This window comes from Monodelphis domestica, chromosome 1, assembly GCF_027887165.1.
Source record: "Monodelphis domestica isolate mMonDom1 chromosome 1, mMonDom1.pri, whole genome shotgun sequence".
Classification (NCBI taxonomy): Eukaryota; Metazoa; Chordata; class Mammalia; order Didelphimorphia; family Didelphidae; genus Monodelphis; species Monodelphis domestica.
In genome coordinates, this window is record NC_077227.1 from 36,323,728 (window position 1) to 36,342,648 (window position 18,921).

General features: G+C 49.2%; 1 protein-coding gene across 1 annotated transcript in view; it reads right to left on the reverse strand.

Annotated features, from left to right (window-relative positions):
* LOC100026396 (A disintegrin and metalloproteinase with thrombospondin motifs 7) overlaps positions 1-18,921 on the reverse strand; it is a 128,352-nt gene that overhangs the window by 29,773 nt on the left and 79,658 nt on the right. The window contains exons 9-11 of the mRNA XM_056797242.1: positions 5,469-5,613; positions 4,384-4,476; positions 1,168-1,313 (exon numbers count right to left, since the gene is read on the reverse strand). Of these exons, the coding sequence (XP_056653220.1) occupies positions 1,168-1,313; positions 4,384-4,476; positions 5,469-5,613 (384 nt within the window). The remainder of the gene's footprint in view (positions 1-1,167; positions 1,314-4,383; positions 4,477-5,468; positions 5,614-18,921) is intronic.

Below are 18,921 nucleotides of genomic sequence, written 5' to 3' on the forward strand. Positions count from 1 at the left end.
AGCATGGTTGGGATGAGAACTCGCGGGATTTCCAAGGTCCTCTTTGGCTCTTTCCTGTCCCAGAAGACACAAACCACAGCTCTGGGCTGTTCCGGGAGGAAGCCAAGACCGAAGCTGAGTACAGGCTTGAGAATGTTGACCCACAGTCAGGGAGACAAATGGCTTTAGGATGTCGGGGAGGTGACATTCCGGGGACCCGCTGCAGCCAGAGCCCTTCATACCCTCGGATGGACAGGCATGAAGCAGATTAAAAGCCAGCCCCCAATGGACATGCAGCCTCTGGACTCTATCCCCTCCCTTCCAAGGGAGGCAGCGGCCACCCACGCTGCTCCCAGGAGGCTTAGGGCGCCGGAATCTGGCCCAGAGAAGCCCGGGGGGAAGGGCAGCCTTCAGGGAAGGACTCACAGTCCAGGACTGATGGATGCTCCAGCCTTCTCGCTGGAGCCTCTCCCTAGTACTTCCTGCACAGCCTCATCAGGTATCATTCTTCAAACAAGGAGACAGAGGAGGGCCAAGGAAAGAGGGGGGGCTTCCCTGCTCTGAGGGGGGACCCCTACGATTCTGTGGGTCACAGTTGGAAGGGATTTGAGAGAAGACATTATCTGACCCCCAAGTAAGACCCCAGGAACTGAGATTTAGAACATAAGAGGGACCCCAAAGGTCATCTCGGATTCTAGATCTAGTATCGGGCAGAAGAGACACCCTCAGAGGTTAAGTGACCTGCCCAAGATCATACCACTTGGGTCACAGGCGAGCCTTGAATTCATAACAATCCTTGTTCACTGAGTGGAGCAGAAATGTGGACCCCCAGCACTGCCTGGGAGATGACTGTTGGATTCTTGGCCAGAAGGGAGCCTGGAGATCATCTGTCCCGTCCCATCCATCACTGCCCGTGTGGCCTTGAGCAAACTGGCTCTTGCCACCTTCATCTGTAACAAGGGGGGCCTCACTAGACAGCCTCCAAAGACCCTGCCGGCTCCAGGTCAACGGGGAAGGGTACAGGCAAGAACCATCCATGTGGAAAAGATGCCGAGAGGCTGCCATCAGTCCCGGCAGAGGGACTGCCCATGCCAGGGATGGACAGAACTCCGGCCTTTCCAGACCTGGCCAGGGCGCCTCCCCTCTCTCCATGCCCCCCACTCCAAGCCCACCACACTCAGCTCTTACGTAGGGTTGCTGCACTGTCTCTCGGAACTCTGCACGCCCACGCCGCAGCTTCGGGAGCAGCCCGACCAGGCACTCCAGCCAGCCCAGCCACCGTCCACAGCATCCGGCCGGAAGCCCACAGATACGCACTCGCCATTGAAGCACCACTGGCAGGGGGCACAGAGAGAGCACACATGAGGACCCGCAGAAGCGGCATCTCCAGAAAGGCGTCCCAGATGGGACGAGGAGGGGACGTGCTTCAACACCCAACTGTCTGGGTCCACTTTTCCTCAGGCTGGGGATTAAAGATGGGACCAGGATCGGGACGTGGGGAAATCAGAGTGGGATGGAACAACTGGCAGTGAAAGCAAGCCCGAAACCCTCCAACACTCTGAACCCTTCTCCTGTGTTGGGGAAGAGTGATGGGTGAGAAGGGCACAAAGGGGCAGAGGTTGCCAGATGGGGCCCGGGCAGTGATTCGCTTTACCCTGCTGTCCTGACCCCATTATAAGGGGTGGCTCTTCTGGGGTTGGGGAGCAAGTGAAGAGTTCCAGTTTTGTTTTGTTTTTGTTTTTAAGGAAAAGAATAGTAATAAGTTTTTTTTTTAAGTTTGGGGGTTAAAAAAAAAACATTCTTACCTTCTATCTTAGAATCAATACTAGGTATTGGTTCCAAGGTAGAAGAATGATAAGGACTAGGCAATGGGGGTCAAGTGACTTGCCCAAGGTCACACAGCTAGGAAGTGATGAGGCCAGATTTGAACCCAGGACCTCCCATCTCTAGGCTCTCAATCCACTGAGCCACCCAGCTTCCTCCATGGAATCTTCATCCTTAACCAGACTTCTTAGGTCCTCTCTATTCACTCATGTATTAGACCCTGAAATTCCCCAAAGCATGACCTCATAGGGGAGTTTCTCTCATCATCTATTTGCCTTGGCAGCCCACTGCAGGATGGGGTGTAGGGGGCAGTGTGGGGGGATTGACGTGTATAATTCTATCTCAAACTCCCAGCAGGAAGGTGGCTCTTGGGCATCCGTGCTATCTCGGAGAAGCCGTCAACACTGTCTGAAGGAGTGGCAGGGATGGTGATGGGGGGACTGAGGGAGGTTGGTCTGAAATGGCTGGCTAGCTTCCAGGGTGAGTGTGGGGATAATGGTGAACCAAGACTGATGGCCCCCCTTGAAGGAGAGTCCCTCCTGAGCTATGTAGTCTAGAGACACCCCAAGAACAAAGGGCAGCCCGCGAGGCTCCCATAAGGATCCTCATCAACCCGAGGGGAAAAGTGAGGGGCAGCTGGGGGCATTCAGAGAGACTGGTAACCCTGGGGGCATAGTTGCCTATGGGAACGAGACAGGAGAGGGGCTGTAGACAGAGTATAGGCAGAATGGGCAGTGGGCGTCTGTGATGTGCCCCCCAAATACACACACACAGAGCTAGCGTAGAAAAAGAAAATGAAATGTGTGAATTAGTGCCCAGAGAGAAGGGGCACCGGTGAGCCGAGATGAGCAAGGAAAGCCCGATCTCCTGTGAGGGCATCCCAGGGAGAAAGAGAGCATGACTGTCAATAGGGATTTGTTTTTTCTCAGGCAGGGAATTAATTAAAAACAGGTCCAGCACTTGGGAAAATGGAGGGGTGCAGAAGAACAATTTGAATGATAATTATAATAATGTAAAGGAAAATCAGAATGAGTCATTTCCAAACTGGGATGCCTCCTTCCGCTTGGCAGAGAAGTGATGGTCCAGGAGGTGCAGGATGTGCCCTTTTAGACATGGCCAGCACGATGGATCACTTTGGTTTTACTATATTTATTTGTTATGCAGGAAAACTCTGTTGGAAGGGTAGAAATATACATCTTTTGCTAAACCTCTACCTTACGTTTATTTTTCTTCCTTCTTTCCTTCCTTCCTTCCTTCCTTCCTTCCTTCCTTTCTTTCTTTTCTTCTTCCTTCATACTTCCTTTCTCTCTGTCTCTCTGTCTCTCTCTCTGTCTCTCTCCCTCTCTCTGTCTCTCTCTCCCTCTCTCTCTTTCTGACTCTCTCTGTCTCTCTGTCTCTCCCTCTCTCTCTGTCTCTCCCACCCTCTCTCTGTCTCTCTCACCCTCTCTCTGTCTCTCTCCCTGACTCTGTCTCTCTCCCTCTCTCTCACCCTCTCTCTCTCTGTCTCTCTCTCTCCCTCTCTCTCTCTGTCTCTCCCTCTCTGTCTCTCTGTCTCTGTCTCCCTCCCTCTCCCTTTCTCCCTCCCTTCCCTTCCCTCCAATCTTAGAATTAATACTGTGTGTTGGTTCCAAAGCAGAAGAGCAGTAAAGGTTAGGCAATGGGGGTTAAAGGACTTGCCTAGGGTCACACAGCTAGGAAGTGTCAGAACAGATTTGAACCCAGGGCATCCTGTCTCCAGGCCTCCACTGAGCCACCCAGTGGCTCCACTTTCATATATTTCTAAACCTCTAACACAGGCTTGTCATGGTACCAAGAGCCCTATCATTGGATTAAGGCACACATGAAGCCTTTATCCCTTATTACCATATTAATATGAATTGGTTCTTTGAGTCTTTTCTGTCAGGCTGAGATCAGATCCAGGATACACGGTCAGAAGTATGGACAGGTTTGGGTCAGAGGCCTTGTGTTGGAAAGGGGTCACCATACAGGGGGTAGAATTCGCCTTTTTCTTCAGTCCCATCATCCTCACAAATCCTGCCCTCTCCTCCAAGAGCCACAGCCATGCCATTTGGCATTTACTAACCCCAGAGTGGAAATTGGAGCGGCATTGGAGGAGACTTTGGGGGAGCAGATTCAGCAGCCTGAGTGCCACAGTGATGGCCCTGGCACTGCCAAGGTGATGTAATACCCATGGGCATCCAACTGACCTGGGATGACTGGAGGAAGCTTTCGGCCAACCCCCATTTGGTTTCTTTTCCACTTTGGTCCAGAAACCCTTCAGGGTAAAAGGACAAGACAACTTGCCCCGAGGGCCACAGACCTCCACCCTGGTATAACAAGGGGGCAGAGGCAGGGTAGGAGAGGAACGAGAATGCTCCACTTCTGTCCCATGAATGGTGGCAATGACCCAAATGAAGTTCTGGGCACTATCCTGTGACCCTGCTTCCTGGGGCGATCTGGGCTAGGCAAGCTCTGCGTTCTACACAAATGCCAGGAGACCCTCCCCTCCTCACTTTGGTCCATGCCACAGGCTCATCTGCCTCCTCTCCCCACACAGTGCCCACACCTGCCCTGTCCTACCTTGTTCTCTCCACATCGGGTGCCATCCACGGCAGCGTCCAGCTTGGAGTGACAGGTGGTCCCCACCGAACACCAGAGGGTATTGCACACACTCTGAGAAGAACAAGCCCAAGGGAAGGAGTAGCTCAAGGTGCCGGGTACAAGAGTGGATGGACTATTTATTGGATGACTCTCCTTCCTCTCTCCTATTGTCCCATCCTTCAAGGCTCTCTTTCTCCAGAAAGGTTCTCCTGCCCATTTCAGCCCTCCCTGATCTTCCTCTCTCCCCTTATTTTATTTTTTTAATATTTTAAGATATCATTTGTTTATTATTATAAAATCTACATTTTAGTGTCTAATCACCATTTTGTTTGGTTCTCATGGCCATGCATGGATGGATAGTTATCATTTCAGCATGTTCATCAATAGGCTGTGAGCTCCCTGAGAGTGGAGAATGTCTTTTCTGGGTGGGAAGGGAGACTGCATTTACAGCACCTAAGACCGTGCCTGGAACACAGTAGGTACTTCAAGAAGTTTGTCGACATATTTGATAAGTCTTGTCCCCCATCCAGACCAGAAGCTGCCCAAGGGAAGGGGCTCAGCCTCCTTCTGCAGTTTCTCCCACTGGAGAGCTGGGCCAAGGGTTGAGCACACAGTAGGTAATCACTGAATAGAAATGGACCGATGAATCACAGGATTTGAGAGCCAGAAGGGCTCTTGGAGAGTGCCAGATCTAACCTTGGAGATCATGAAATTCAATCTCCTTCCCTTCCCAGAGAAGGACACTGAGACCTACAGAGGAAAAGTGACTCACTCGGAGTCCTACACGAGAGGTCACCTGGCTTCTGTCCAAATGACTAGTGGGAGGGCATGGACCTAGAGAGGAGATGTCATGGCCAATGGGAAGAAAACAGCTTCTAATCCTGGCCTTTGGATTCCCAATCTGGGGCTCCTTCCATCATCCCTTGATTTTTCCTCTCCTTTCTCTCCCCTAGCCCTAGTTTCCATTCCCATTCCCCTCCCTGATCGGTGCCCACCAGCTTTAAGAACCACAGTGCCCCCAGACCCTCCTGACCCACAGCTTCCAGAGGGTCAGGCTGGCTTACATCCATGTCATCACAGAAGGTGGAATAGGGTCCGTATTGGAGGCGGCATTGGTGGCTCACGTCGTAGAGGACTCCTGGTGGAACGATGGGGAAGTCAATCACATCGTTGGCAGGAGGGTCGTCCAGACACAGGCCCCATCCTCGGCTGAAAGGACAGAAGCAGAAGCAGTGGATTAGAGCCCCCAACACTCCCCTGGCCATTTCTTATAGCACGATAGCACTTGTTCAGCCATTCCCCAACTGATGGGCATCCCCTCAATTTCCAAGTCTTTGCCTCCACAAAAAGGGCTGCTCTATTTTTTGACACGTAGGTCCTTTTCCTTCGATCTCTTTGGGATCCAGATGCAATAGTGATATGGCTGAGTCAAAAAGGACACACAGTTTTGTAGCCCTTTGGGCCTAGTTCCAGATTGTCCTCCAGAATGGTTGGACCAGTTCACAGCCCCATCCACCTTTCACTGGTGTTCCTATTTTCCCCTCGTCCCCTCCATCATTTGTCATTTCTGATAGCTGTGACGTGGTATTTGCATTTCCCTAATCAGCAGTAGAGCACATCTTCATGGGACTAGAGATTGCTTTGATTTCTTCTTCTGAAAATTGCCCGTTCATATCTCCTGACCATTTATCGACTGGGGAATGGCTCCTCCTTTTAGAAATTTGACTCCGATCCCCATAGACTTGAGAAATGAGGTCTATATCAGAGAAACATACTAGAAAAAGATTTTACATCACTTTACCATCCATGGCACCTTTGAACAAAAATCATCGCCTCGATTATCTCCTTTTAGGAGGCCCATTTTTTCTTTTGCTTTGTCTGAGATCACGATTGCCATCCCTGCTCTCTTCACTTCAGCCAAAGACTAATCGATTCTCCTCCAGTTCGTCATTTTAACTTTTGGTGTGTTTTTCTGTTTCAAGTGTCTCTTGTAAATAGAACATTGTTAGATTCGAGTTTCAGTCTATCTGCTTCTCTCTTATGAGTGAGCTCATCCCATTCACAGGTATGATTACTGTGTATTTTCCTCCATCCCATTTTCTTGTTTATCCTCTCTCCCGTTTTATCCTGTCCCTTCTCAAAAGTCTGCTTTACTTCTGACCACTTCCTCTCTTTCTTCACTCTTCCATTTATCAACTCTCCCCACTCCTACCTCTTATCACCTTTACCTCCTATTTCCCTTGGGTAAGACAGATTTCTATACCCAACTCTGTGTGTGTGTGTGTGTGTGTGTGTGTGTGTGTGTGTGTGTGTATGTATTCTTTCTTGGGATTGGGAACCAATCCAATGAGAATGAGATTCAATCATTGCCTGCCATCCCCTCTTATCTTCCCCTCTACTGTAAAATTTCTTCCTTGTGTGTGTTTTTAGGAGAGAAAATTTCCCCCGTCCTATCATGCCCTTCCCCCTTCTCCTAATGAATCCCTTCCCCTCTTCATTTTTTTTGAGATTATCCCAATATAATCAACTCATACTCATAGTCTCTATGTAGACTTCTAAGTGCTCTAACAAAGATATACCATCAAATATTCTCCTCTCCTAACCCCATCATGCCCATCTCCATATAGAAAAGTCCTCCGCCTCCTCATTCTCCTCTCCTAACCCCATCATGCCCATCTCCATATAGAAAAGTCCTCCGCCTCCTCATTCTCCTCTCCTAACCCCATCATGCCCATCTCCATATAGAAAAGTCCTCCGCCTCCTCATTCTCCTCTCCTAACCCCAATTATGCCTATTTCCATATAGAAAAATCCTATGCCTCCTTCAGAATGACTCCTTTCTATAGAGCTATAAGTTTACAAATAAAATATTTACAAATCAGTCAGCTAGCATTTATTGGGCACCTACTATGTGCCAGGCACTTGCTAGGCATTGGGTTAGAACAGGGCCAAGGTCCTTTGGAGAGCCAAGGGGATTCTTGCCAAATTATCTTCTAAGTCGGGGCAGGGGATTGGAGAGGAGAGGGCGAGGTGAGTGAGATACCGAGCTTCTCCTTCTTCTTGACTCTGACTTCCCAGATCACAATCCTTTTCTCTCAACTGACCCACAAGGTAGAGGAACCAAGTATTACCATTTCCACTTTACAGATGAGGGAAGGTAATACTAAGCTTGGAACTGAGCTCAGGAAGAGTGGAACATCTGGGCTGATAATTCTTCCAAGGATCAGCAGAGCAATAGAATAACAAGTCCAAGAACCTGTGACCAAGTTCAAGTCCTTGGTCCCACAGCTGGAGCAGAAGTCCAATCCAGGGAGAATTGCACAAGATCTGAGCAATAAAAAGGACTTTAAAGAGGGGGAAGGGGGGCTAAAGAGGGAAAAGCAAATGTTTTGGAAATATCCCAAAGAAATCTGCAAGGATGTTTAAGATGCCACAGATTGGGACCTGGGAATTTGGAGCCAAAAAAGAAAGAGAAGCCCAATATTTCATTAATCTTGCCATTCCTCTCCCTCCCCACATTCCCTGCCCCAACTTGGCAAGAATCCCCTTGGCTCCCAGTAGAGTCTAAACAAAGATACAGGGACAAAGCTAGAGGGGCCCTGGCCCTGCCCTAACCCACCTCGCACACAGTAAGCATTTAATAAATTCTCTCTGATTGATTCAGCTCCCTCATTGACGGCTACTTCCCTGGAAAAGATGGCGTCTGCATGCAAGCAAAGAAGTGGGTGCTACGGGAGTCGTACAATGAAATGACTCTATGAAGGTTTCCAAGGATCCTGATGCCCAACAAACACCAGGTCTGATGAGTGAGACTTCCAACACCTCTAGCTTACTTGGTTTCAAAAAATAAGGAAATAAAGCAGGACCATCATTTGTAAAAGTCCCAGCAATGACCAAAAAAAAAAGTCTCAGCTCTTTAGTTGGCCGTGGCAGATAAAAGGGGGCAGCCTCAGGGATGGTCAGGTCCTCGTCAAGCACTAGCTGGTTCCTAATACATACTGGACAGCAGAGGCCCAAAAAGGCAGCCTGTCAGGTAGTCAATCAACAAGCATGTGTTAAGTGATTACTATGTGCCAGGCACATGGTAGGTGTAGGTGCTGAAGATACAAAAAAAGACAAAAAACAGTCCTCGAGGAGCTCACAGTTTAATAGGGGACAGCGCAGAAACAGCAGGATGGAAGGAAGGAAGGAAGGAAGGAAGGAAGGAAGGAAGGAAAGAAGGGAGGGAGGGAGGAAGGAAGTGAGGGAGGGAGGAAGGAAGTGAGGGAGGAAGGAAGGAAGGGAGGAAGGGAGGAAGGAAGGGAGGAAGGAAGGAAGTGAGGGAGGAAGGAAGGAAGGGAGGAAGGAAGGAAGGGAGGAAGGAAGGAAGGGAGGAAGGAATGGAGGAAGGAAGGAAGTGAGGGAGGAAGGAAGGGAGGAAGGAAGGAAGGGAGGAAGGAAGGAAGGGAGGGAGGAAGGAAGGGAGGAAGGAAGGAAGGGAGGAAGGAAGGAAGGAAGGAAGGAAGGAAGGAAGGAAGGAAGGAAGGAAGGAAGGAAGGAAGGAAGGAAGGAAGGAAGGAAGGAAGGAAGGAAGGGAGGGAGGGAGGGAGGGAGGAAGGAAGGAAGGAAGGGAGGAAGGAAGGAAGGAAGGAAGGAAGGAAGGAAGGAAGGAAGGAAGGAAGGAAGGAAGGAAGGAAGGAAGGAAGGAAGGAAGGAAGGAAGGAAGGGAGGGAGGGAGGGAGGAAGGAAGGAAGGAAGGAAGGAAGGAAGGAAGGAAGGAAGGAAGGAAGGAAGGAAGGTAGGAAGGAAGGAAGGAAGGAAGGAAGGAAGGAAGGAAGGAAGGAAGGAAGGAAGGAAGGGAGGGAGGGAGGAAGGGAGGAAGAAAGGAAGGAAGGAAGGAAGGAAGGAAGGGAGGGAGGAAGGAAGGAAGGGAGGAAGGAAGGAAGGAAGGAAGGAAGGGAGGAAGGAAGGAAGGAAGGAAGGAAGGAAGGAAGGAAGGAAGGAAGGAAGGAAGGAAGGGAGGGAGGGAGGAAGGGAGGAAGAAAGGAAGGAAGGAAGGAAGGAAGGAAGGAAGGAAGGAAGGAAGGAAGGAAGGAAGGAAGGAAGGAAGGAAGGAAGGAAGGAAGGAAGGAAGGAAGGAAGGAAGGAAGGGAGGGAGGGAGGAAGGAAGGAAGGAAGGAAGGAAGGAAGGAAGGAAGGAAGGAAGGAAGGAAGGAAGGGAGGGAGGGAGGAAGGGAGGAAGAAAGGAAGGAAGGAAGGAAGGGAGGGAGGAAGGAAGGAAGGGAGGAAGGAAGGAAGGAAGGAAGGAAGGGAGGAAGGAAGGAAGGAAGGAAGGAAGGAAGGAAGGAAGGAAGGAAGGAAGGAAGGAAGGAAGGAAGGAAGGAAGGAAGGAAGGGAGGGAGGGAGGAAGGGAGGAAGAAAGGAAGGAAGGAAGGAAGGGAGGGAGGAAGGAAGGAAGGAAGGAAGGAAGGAAGGAAGGAAGGAAGGAAGGAAGGAAGGAAGGAAGGAAGGAAGGAAGGAAGGAAGGAAGGAAGGAAGGAAGGAAGGAAGGAAGGAAGGAAGGAAGGAAGGAAGGAAGGAAGGACTTATTAAGCACTGCTATGCATTAAGTGCTTTACAAATATTATCTCATTAGATCCTCACAACAATTTTATTATCACCTTGGCTTAGCCATCCCTCAACTACATAGCTCATTTTCTAAACTGACCTACTAGGGGTGACTAGGAAAGGGAAGGAGGGCCCAGAAAAGGGCCATGGTACACCATCAAACACACATTTAGTTTTATTTGGGGGGGTGGGAAACCATGGAGCAGGAGCTCTGTTTTGTAAGCTCCAGTTTTATCATCATCTCATCCTATCATCCCTAATGTAGGATTCTAGTTTGAGAGCAGGGAGACCTCTTGGTGGTCATTTAGTTTAATGCCTTCATTCACCCAAAAGGAAACTAAGGCCCACAGAGGTTTAGTTATGGTCACAGAGCTGTGATGTAAATTCCAGACCTCTGACTCAAAGCCAGAATTCTGTTCCCTCTTATACATACACACATTCTCCCACCCCTCCACCTCTCTCCCTCTCTCTCTCTCTCTCTCTCTCTCTCTCTCTCTCTCTCTCTCTCTCTGTCTCTCTCTCTCTCTCTCTCTCTCTCTCTTTCTCTCTCTCTCTCTCTCCCTCTTTGTCTCTCTGTGTCTCTCCCTCTTTGTCTCTCTGTCTCTCTCCCTCTTTGTCTCTGTCTCTTTCTGTGTCTCTGTGTCTCTGTCTCAGTCTCTCTGTCTCTCTCTCTGTCTCTCTGTCTCTCTGTCTGTCTCTCTCTGTCTCTGTCTCTCTCTCTGTCTCTGTCTCTCTCTCTGTCTCTGTCTCTCTCTCTGTCTCTGTCTCTCTGTCTCTCTGTGTCTCTCTCTGTGTCTCTGTCTCTGTCTCTGTCTCTGTCTCTGTCTCTCTCTCCTTCCCTCTCTGCAGGTCCTGGCTTCTTCCTCCTCCCAATTTGATTTTTATCAGTATCTTCCTTTAATTCTTGCAGTGTGCTTAGTACCCATTTTATTGTCTTGGGAAATGTCTCCCTTTGCTTTTCTGGTGTTCTATTCATGATGTTCCACTGCTGCCATAAGACATCTATTTCCCCCTATTGTGCTGTTACTTTTCCTCAATTTGCTTATCTTTTTAGAGATCTCCAACGGCTCTTTTGAAGATTCCTGGATGTGTCTCTCCTGACCCCTCGTCTTCCCAGCTGGCCACACTTTCATGAGAATGAAGAGACCAGGACCCATGGAACTTGAGGACATGCGCTCTCTGTTCCTGGGATGGACAATGGCTGTGGCTGAGATGAGAAGCTGGGCAGCTCCAGCCCAAGCACACTGCACCCTGCCCTTTCAGATGACAGTGCCCCATTGATCCACCCACACCCCTGCCCCAGGGTCCAACTATTTCTGGGATGATGAAGGGGTGGCCATTTGGTATCCATCCAGAGATGGATGTAATCAGACTGGGATGCTGAGGCATCTGAAGTCCCCACACCCAAAGAATGCCATTCTGGACCCCTGGGAGCTGGTATCCAGGGACGCTCATCCTAGCGCTGCCTCTCAGGTCCTTCTACTACGGACACCCCTTTGCCCATACTTGCTCCTAAATGGCGCCTACAAAAACGTCTCCCCTTCTGAGAAAACTGGAAGTAGCACACACTGGGGGATGAAAAGCCAAGACTGGGAATGCTCCCATCTCTCCTTCCCATCCAGCAGCAAGAAGAGACTCCCCCAGGCTAGCAATGTTTTGCTTCAGTGATGCTAAGACAGCCCTGCGGTTGACCACCATTCCCTTCAGCTCAGCTTTCCCTCACTCCATCTGGTTCTCAGATTTCCTCTTTGAGCTTCAGCTGGTTTCTATAGCAACTTGCCAAACAGACATCTAGGATAATGCATTTTTTAGTCACTGGACATCTTGAAGAAGAAAAAAAGCACACAACAAAAATCCTGAGTCTGGTGTCTGTAGAGATTATTCCTTCGAGGGTCTCCCAATTCCCTCCATCCCCCCCCCCCACAAAAACAAGGGAGGTGAACCCAGATTCTTTATCAGTGAACAGGCTGGGCCAGGCTGCAGGGTCTTGGGGCCATCGATGTCCCCGCCTAGCCTCTCCCAGAATTCTTCTATTAAAGAGCGTGATATGGAGATCCTGGGTTCAAGTCTAGACTCAGACATTTCCCAGTTGTGAGACCCTAGGCAAGTCACTTAACTCCCCTTGTCCAGCCCTTACCACTCTTCTGCCTTAGAACCAAGACACAGTATTGATTCTGAGACAGAAGATCAGGGTAAAAAAAATGTGATATCAGAAAACACTGGCTCAGTAGGCAGCTTCGACTGTACCCAAGAGCCTGGACTCATCCCAGACCATAGGCTTTGGGGCCAACCACTCCTCCTTCCACTTAGCTAAAAAGGTCGAAGATCTCCCACAAAGGATGATCTCCAGCAGAAGAACCATGATAGCCGAGAATGGCATGTTTGGGGTCTGAAGACCTGAGTTCAAACCCAGACCCAGAAATTTGCTAGCTGTGTGATCCTGGCAAAGTCACTTAACTTCTGCCTGCCTCAGTTTCCTCAATTGTAAATGGGGGTGATGATGACAGTAATCACTAGTTCAGAGTTATTATAAGGCTAAAATGAGATCATATTTGCCTTTGGCACATAGTTAAGCACATCCTATCATTTGTTGAGATCACAGATTCTTGACATAATCCCCCACATCAGAGGGTCCCTTGACCTCTGACACAGAAAGAATAGAAAAATTATATTTGTATTATGTATATATGTATAAATAAGTGCTTGCTATGTGCCACGCACTGTGCTAGGTGCTTTCTTTAAAATGTTCCATTTGATCCTTACAACAATTGTTGGTATAGGTGCTATTCGCCATTATCTTTCACCCTGGGACATGGATACATCATTTTTGAGTCCTTCTATAGTTTCTGAGCCCCAGATTCAATCTCCCTGGGCCTCAGTTTCCCTACATGGAAAACAAAGGGGGTAGACCAGAAAGTCTCTAATGTCCCTTCCAGCTCTGGATGTAGGATCCTATGACTAAGAGGATCTTCCACCCTGGACCATCCCAAAAGACCTCCCCAGGCATAAACACATCTGTGGGAGAAAAGCCATCTAGGCTCACCACTCTGCCACAAAGAGGCTTCATCTGGCTTTTATTTTCCTTCCAGTCAAGAGGAATTTAGGAACAGCAGCCCCGAGGTCCTGGCACCCCCCACTTTTATCCTCTGCTTCCAGGCAGCTTCAAACGAGTAGAAGGGCCGGTGCCCACGCCGGCATCCTGGCAGCATCTGCTGCCCTCCTGGCCCTGCATCCCACCCGCTTCTCCTCCCTGAGGGCAGGACGCGAGAGCTAGTCTTCTTGGTACCTCCTCATTGGGGTCAATCTTTAAAACACGGAGGGCTTCTAGAAATACTGGCTGAGGCCAGAGCCTCCTTTATGCCTCCAACACCAGAGTCCCTGCAGGGTCTTGGCTGACTGGGATTCCTAGAGGACCTCCTCATGCAGGACCAGATTCTCAGTTAGATTATGAGTTCCCTGAGGGCAGGGACTGCCTTTTGCTTCTTTTTGCATTCCCAGTATTTGACACAGTGCCTGGCACATGGGTGCTTTCACTCGAACCCTCATCTTTTCTTGCCACATGTTTGCCCATCACCTGGCATCTCCCATAAGAGCTTAGTAGTTACTGAGGTACTTGGTTGACATCCCTTTCTTTTCACTGGGCCTCAGTTTCTCCATCTGAGGAATGAAGAAGTTGATCTGTAGAGATCTCTTTTATCCCTTCCACTCATGACATTTTTATCATGACAGTCTATCTGGGTGTTACAGAATTTCTAGATGGCATCACCAACAGAAGAAGAGGCTTCTTGAAGATCTCTGGGAGAATTTCAGAGGTCCCAAAGGTCTCCCCCAAGAAAAGTTGAGACCTTTAAAATAATATTGAGAGAAACCAAAGTATCTGTGACTGTGGAAGGGAAGCAGAAGGAGGCCATGCAGATAAGGAGGCCCAGATGGAGAAACGGAGTCATTGGATCTTTGGGGAAGTACCCTCATAGAGATAATCCAGAGTATTGGACCCATTATTGAACCTCAAGAAAAAAATTATCCTTGAGTAAAAAAAAATCAACCACCCATACAATAGGGGTAGGATATGGCTAGACAACACCATGTGTTAAAAAAGACCCAAAAGGGTGAGGAGAAGGAGGGCTTGGTGGACCACCAAGTCAATGGTACAACATGGCGGCCACAAAAACCTAATTTGGGCTTCACTTGCATTAATAAGAACATGGTGTGTATGGCGAGGGAGGAGAGTCCCACTGTCTATGCCCTGGACAGACCATATAAGGAGAATGACGGTTCTGGGTGCCATATTTTATTTTATTTATTTTTTTAATAAAACCCTTACCTTCCATCTTGGAATCATTTCTGTGCATTAGCTCAAAGGCAGGAGAGTGGTAAGGGTTAGGCAAGGGGGGTCAAGTGACTTGCCTAGGGTCACACAGCTAGGAAGTGTCTGAGACCAGATTTGAACCTAGGACCTCCAGCCTCTAGGCCTGAATGGGCACCATATTTTAGGAAGAACATTCAGAAGCAGAAGGGTCAGACTGGAAAGACAACCAGGATGGCAAAAAGACTAGAAATGATGTCACATGAGAGGAGCTGATGGCATTTAACCAAGAGATAATCATCCATTGCCTCTGCAAGTTTTCTTCAATTAGGGGACTTTGAGGTCATTAAGACCAATCTCCTAATTTTACAGATGAAGATGGCGGCCCAGAGAGGTGAATTTTCACCAGGGTAAAACAGGCAATGTCAGAAGTGAGATTTGAACCCAAGATGGTAGCCATCCTGACTTGTGTCTTCAGGAATCTGGAGGGCTCCCAAACAATAGGATTAAATGTATTTAATTTAGCCCCGAATGGTAGACTGAGGAGCAATGAGAAGTTTGCAAAGAAGGTGATGTGGGCATGAAATAAAGAAAATCTCGAATGGGGCTCCCTGGAAAAGTAATGAGCTCCCCATCCTTGCGGGTCTTCAATGAGAAGCTGCCCATTCATTGGGGATGCTGTGGAGGAGATTCTTGCAAGGTATGGGTTGGACTAGGGGATCCTGGAGACCCCTTCCAGCTCTGAGACTGCCACACTTCAGGAAGTTGGCAGAGAGAAGCCCTCTCTCTAGTTTTGATTACCAGATCAAGGCTTCTTCCCTTAGGCCAAGCTTCATCGGGTATTTGCAGAGGATTGAGAGCAATTTCTAAATCAAACAGGCATCCAAGGACTCTGACCAAGGATTCTCTAGTTAGAGGTGCAGATGCACCGAACACTTCCCCTCCCTCTCGTTCCCCCACTGCCCCTCGCCAGGAATATTATCTCCTCTTTACTGTATTTGTATAGTATTCAGCCAGTTTCGAGGGTGAGACCTTCGGGCTGCCATTCCCTAACCCTATTGAGAAACATTTAGAGGTCAGTGGGGGGGGGGCAGGCACTGGACCCATGAACAAGTCTCTAGAGACTGGGGCAGCCGCTCTGGACCCTGATTCTGGATTCTTTAAGCACAAGGACTAGGGGAAGGTCAGGTCCAGGAGATAATGTTGGATTCTAGTCCTGGTTCTGGCACTCAATTTTTGAGCCTCTGTTTCTGCATCTGCAAAATGGGCTGGATAATTCTGTCAGTATCTGGCCTGTATCCCAGGATTCTAGCAAAGATCAAATGGGAAATGTGACCCCTCTGTAGGACTCTGCAGAAGGAAGGGGCCATGATTCAAAGACCAGAAGAAAGAAACAAACAGGATAAATGGGAATAAAAAAAAGAGCTCAAGCCAGGAGAGCCTTGGGGACACTACGACTGACCATCACTACCTTTGGGACCTTGGGCAAGTTATTTCACGTCTCTAGGTTCAAGTTTCCCCTTGCCTTCTCTGGATTCAGTTGTTTGCTTTTTGTTTTCTTTTTTTTTTTAACCTTTACCTTCCATCTTAGAATCAATATTGTGGGGTAAAGGGGAAAAAAGAATCAATACTGTGTATTGGTTCTAAGATAGAAGAATAAGGGCTAGGCAATGAGGTTAAGTGGCTTGTCCAGAGTCATAAAGGTGGGAAGTGTCTGAGATCACATTTGAACCCAGAACCTTCCATCTTGGCTCTTTATCCACTGAGTCACCTAATTGCCCCCTCTGGATTCGGTTCTGAGCCCAACAGCCAGTAGCCCTAGACTGGGACTCTGAAAGTGGTCTGGTTCATAGTCTTGGTTCTACCACAACAACTGAAGGAAAGTCACGTCCCCTCTCCACCTCAGTTTCCCAGTTGGTAAGATGGCGTGATTGGACTGGAGCTGTCCAAAGCTCCTTCCATCCCACCAGCCCTCTGCTTCCAGGGGAGAAAGAGAAGTCATTTCTTTGAGATTACTTCTTCTTTCTCTCCCCCAAACAGCTCTCTTCTATCTCTTCCTACAGACCCATGCCAGGCACTTCTGTGCCCAACAACTGTCCAGATTGGCCACCTCTTTCTATCTAACTGGTTACTCCATCTAATTATGACCCGGTTCTCGGTCCCAAAGAGGTGGTTGGGGAAGCATTATGTCCAGCAGAGAGTCCAACAGTGTTTGGCCAGCTCCCAGGGCCTCCCTCCAACACAAACGGAGAAGAAAGGAGCCAGCTGTCCAACAGCTCCAGGCTCCAGGGTCTCCCCAGGCTGTCCCTGCTTGGGTCTGAGGGCAGCCTGCAATGTTCCACTGCAAATGGCTGGGGACTCTGAGAATTGAAGGGTCAGCCCTAGAACTGGGCACATTAGGTGGCCACCTGCCCAGGTGGCTGGAGATAGCAGCAGAGGCCTCAGAAGCTCCTAAACACAGCCCCTCGCCCCCAGAAGTCTCATAGCATGAATGATAACAAAGCACTTTATAGATCTCTTATAGGTTTGGGACATCCCACCAAATAAGCTCCTCAGAACAAGAGTGAGACCTGGAATGGTCCTCAGAAGTTGCCTCATGCTCCTCCTTATTTCATAGTTGAGGAAACTGAGGCAGAAACAGGTGAGGCGATTTGTCCAAGGCCAGGCAGGTGGTGCCAGAGTCAGGAGGAGAGCGTCCAGAGCCAGGGCTCCTTCTGCAGGACACCACCATGGCCATGATGGGCTGTAGAAAAGTGGGGCTGAGGTCACTGGCTAAGATGCATGAAGACGGCACAATCGGGGGTGATGCTATGATGCTAACTCCTTCTCAGAGCCCTGGCTCCCAGAACAAGGGAAGGGGCCCTCTCACTGTCCCCTTCTCTGCTCAGTTCCCTGAGAACTACATCATAAGGACATTTGAATTGGCTGGAGGGCTCCTAAGGGGGGCCAGCAAGGATGGTGAAGGGGCTGGAAATCCCGGACCTATGTGGGATTCGCCTGGAGGAGACAGTTGAAACTGGTGAGACAGTAGATAGGGCAATGGACCAGGAGTAAGGAAGATCTGAGTCCAAATCCTCAGTCCAAATCCAAGTCCAAATGCTTCAAGACACTTGCTAGTTGTGTGACTCTGGGCAAGTCACTGCCCCTCTGTATGCCTCAGTTTCCTTATCTGTAAAATGGCGATCGTAATACCATCTAGGGTTAGTGGTAGTCTATCGGTGATCAAGAATGACTATTGTCTTTGTGCAGTTTCATCTACAGTGTACCCTCATGTGGCTTTGGAGTCCAAAGGCTGAGGCACAGAGTTTGTGGCACACGGGGCATGGAACACCAGTTGTTACAGGAGGTGAGGTTGTGGCCTGGTGTTGGCGTTCACCCGCAAGACATCGATGTCACTCATCTTCAAAGGTGGTGGCGGCCTGGTGAATGTGGGTTCGCCAGCTGCTTCTGTCAGAGGCAGCGAGTTCTAGTTGCTTTGGTGTCATGCCAGCCCACTTCAAGTTGGACTTTAGCTAATCCTTGAATCTTTTCTTTGGTCGGCCTTGTTTCCTGAGTCCAGCTGACAGTTCACCATAGAATATCTGTCTTGGTATTCACTGTGGGTTCTTGTGGATGACGTGTCCAGACCATCGTAGCTGGGTTTTGAGGACCAGGACTTCGATGCTGGTGGAGTTGGCTCTGTCGAGGACTTCCTGGTTGGTGATAAGTGTGTACAAAGACACTTGTGCATGAAGGAGATTTAAGTGGAAAAGTCGGTGCACAGAGACAGTCCCACTCTCTCGGCGTTGGAAGCCTGGGTCCAGTGGCACGAAAAGTCGTTACACCTGGAGACTTCCTCAGCTGCATTGGATGGCCATGTTGTCCTTTGTGTTCCAACACACCCTAAGCACTCCACAGTGCTTTGCTGCGTCGCCCTCTCAGCCGTTGAACCTTCTTGTTGGTTTCTTCCTCCTGTTCCGCCGAAGCAGTCTTCACATGCTGGGTGAGCAAAGCCCTGGTTCACCAGGCAGGGGTCGACGACGACGACCCGATGGCTACCCTCACAAGGTTTAGCCGGCCTGTCAAAGCCGTTGCCCGGGGTGTGGCCGCTGCTGCATGCTAGCAGCGACTAGGAGCCACAAGTGAGAGCTGGGTGTCAGGTGAGGGTCAGAGGCTGGAGAGCTGCCCTAGAAGGGCACGACAAGCCCTCCATACCAGAGATACTACCACTCCCTGAACAATGTGAGGATTTCTGTAGATAATACAGATAAAGAACCTTTGCAAACTTTAAAGAGCTACATAAATGCTTGCCATTGTGATTATGCTTATCTCGAAAGAGATGTACTTTAGGGATAAAGGGGAAAATGGCTTTGTGTTCCCATATTTCAAAGACCATTCTATGGAAAGGGGATCAGCCTTGTTTAGTCTGGCCCCAAATGGAGGATCCAGAAGCAGTAGAATTAGGTTTTGGAGGGGCAGAGTTCAGCCCCAGGTAGGGAATAATTTCATGACCATGAGAGCTGATTCAAAGGGTGATGGGCAGGGGCAGCTGGGTGGCTCAGAGGATTGATAGCCAGGCTATTTGCCTTTTGTTTGTTTTTATCTATGGTTCTGTAGAAAATCCCAACCTTTGAAGTCTAGGGGCTG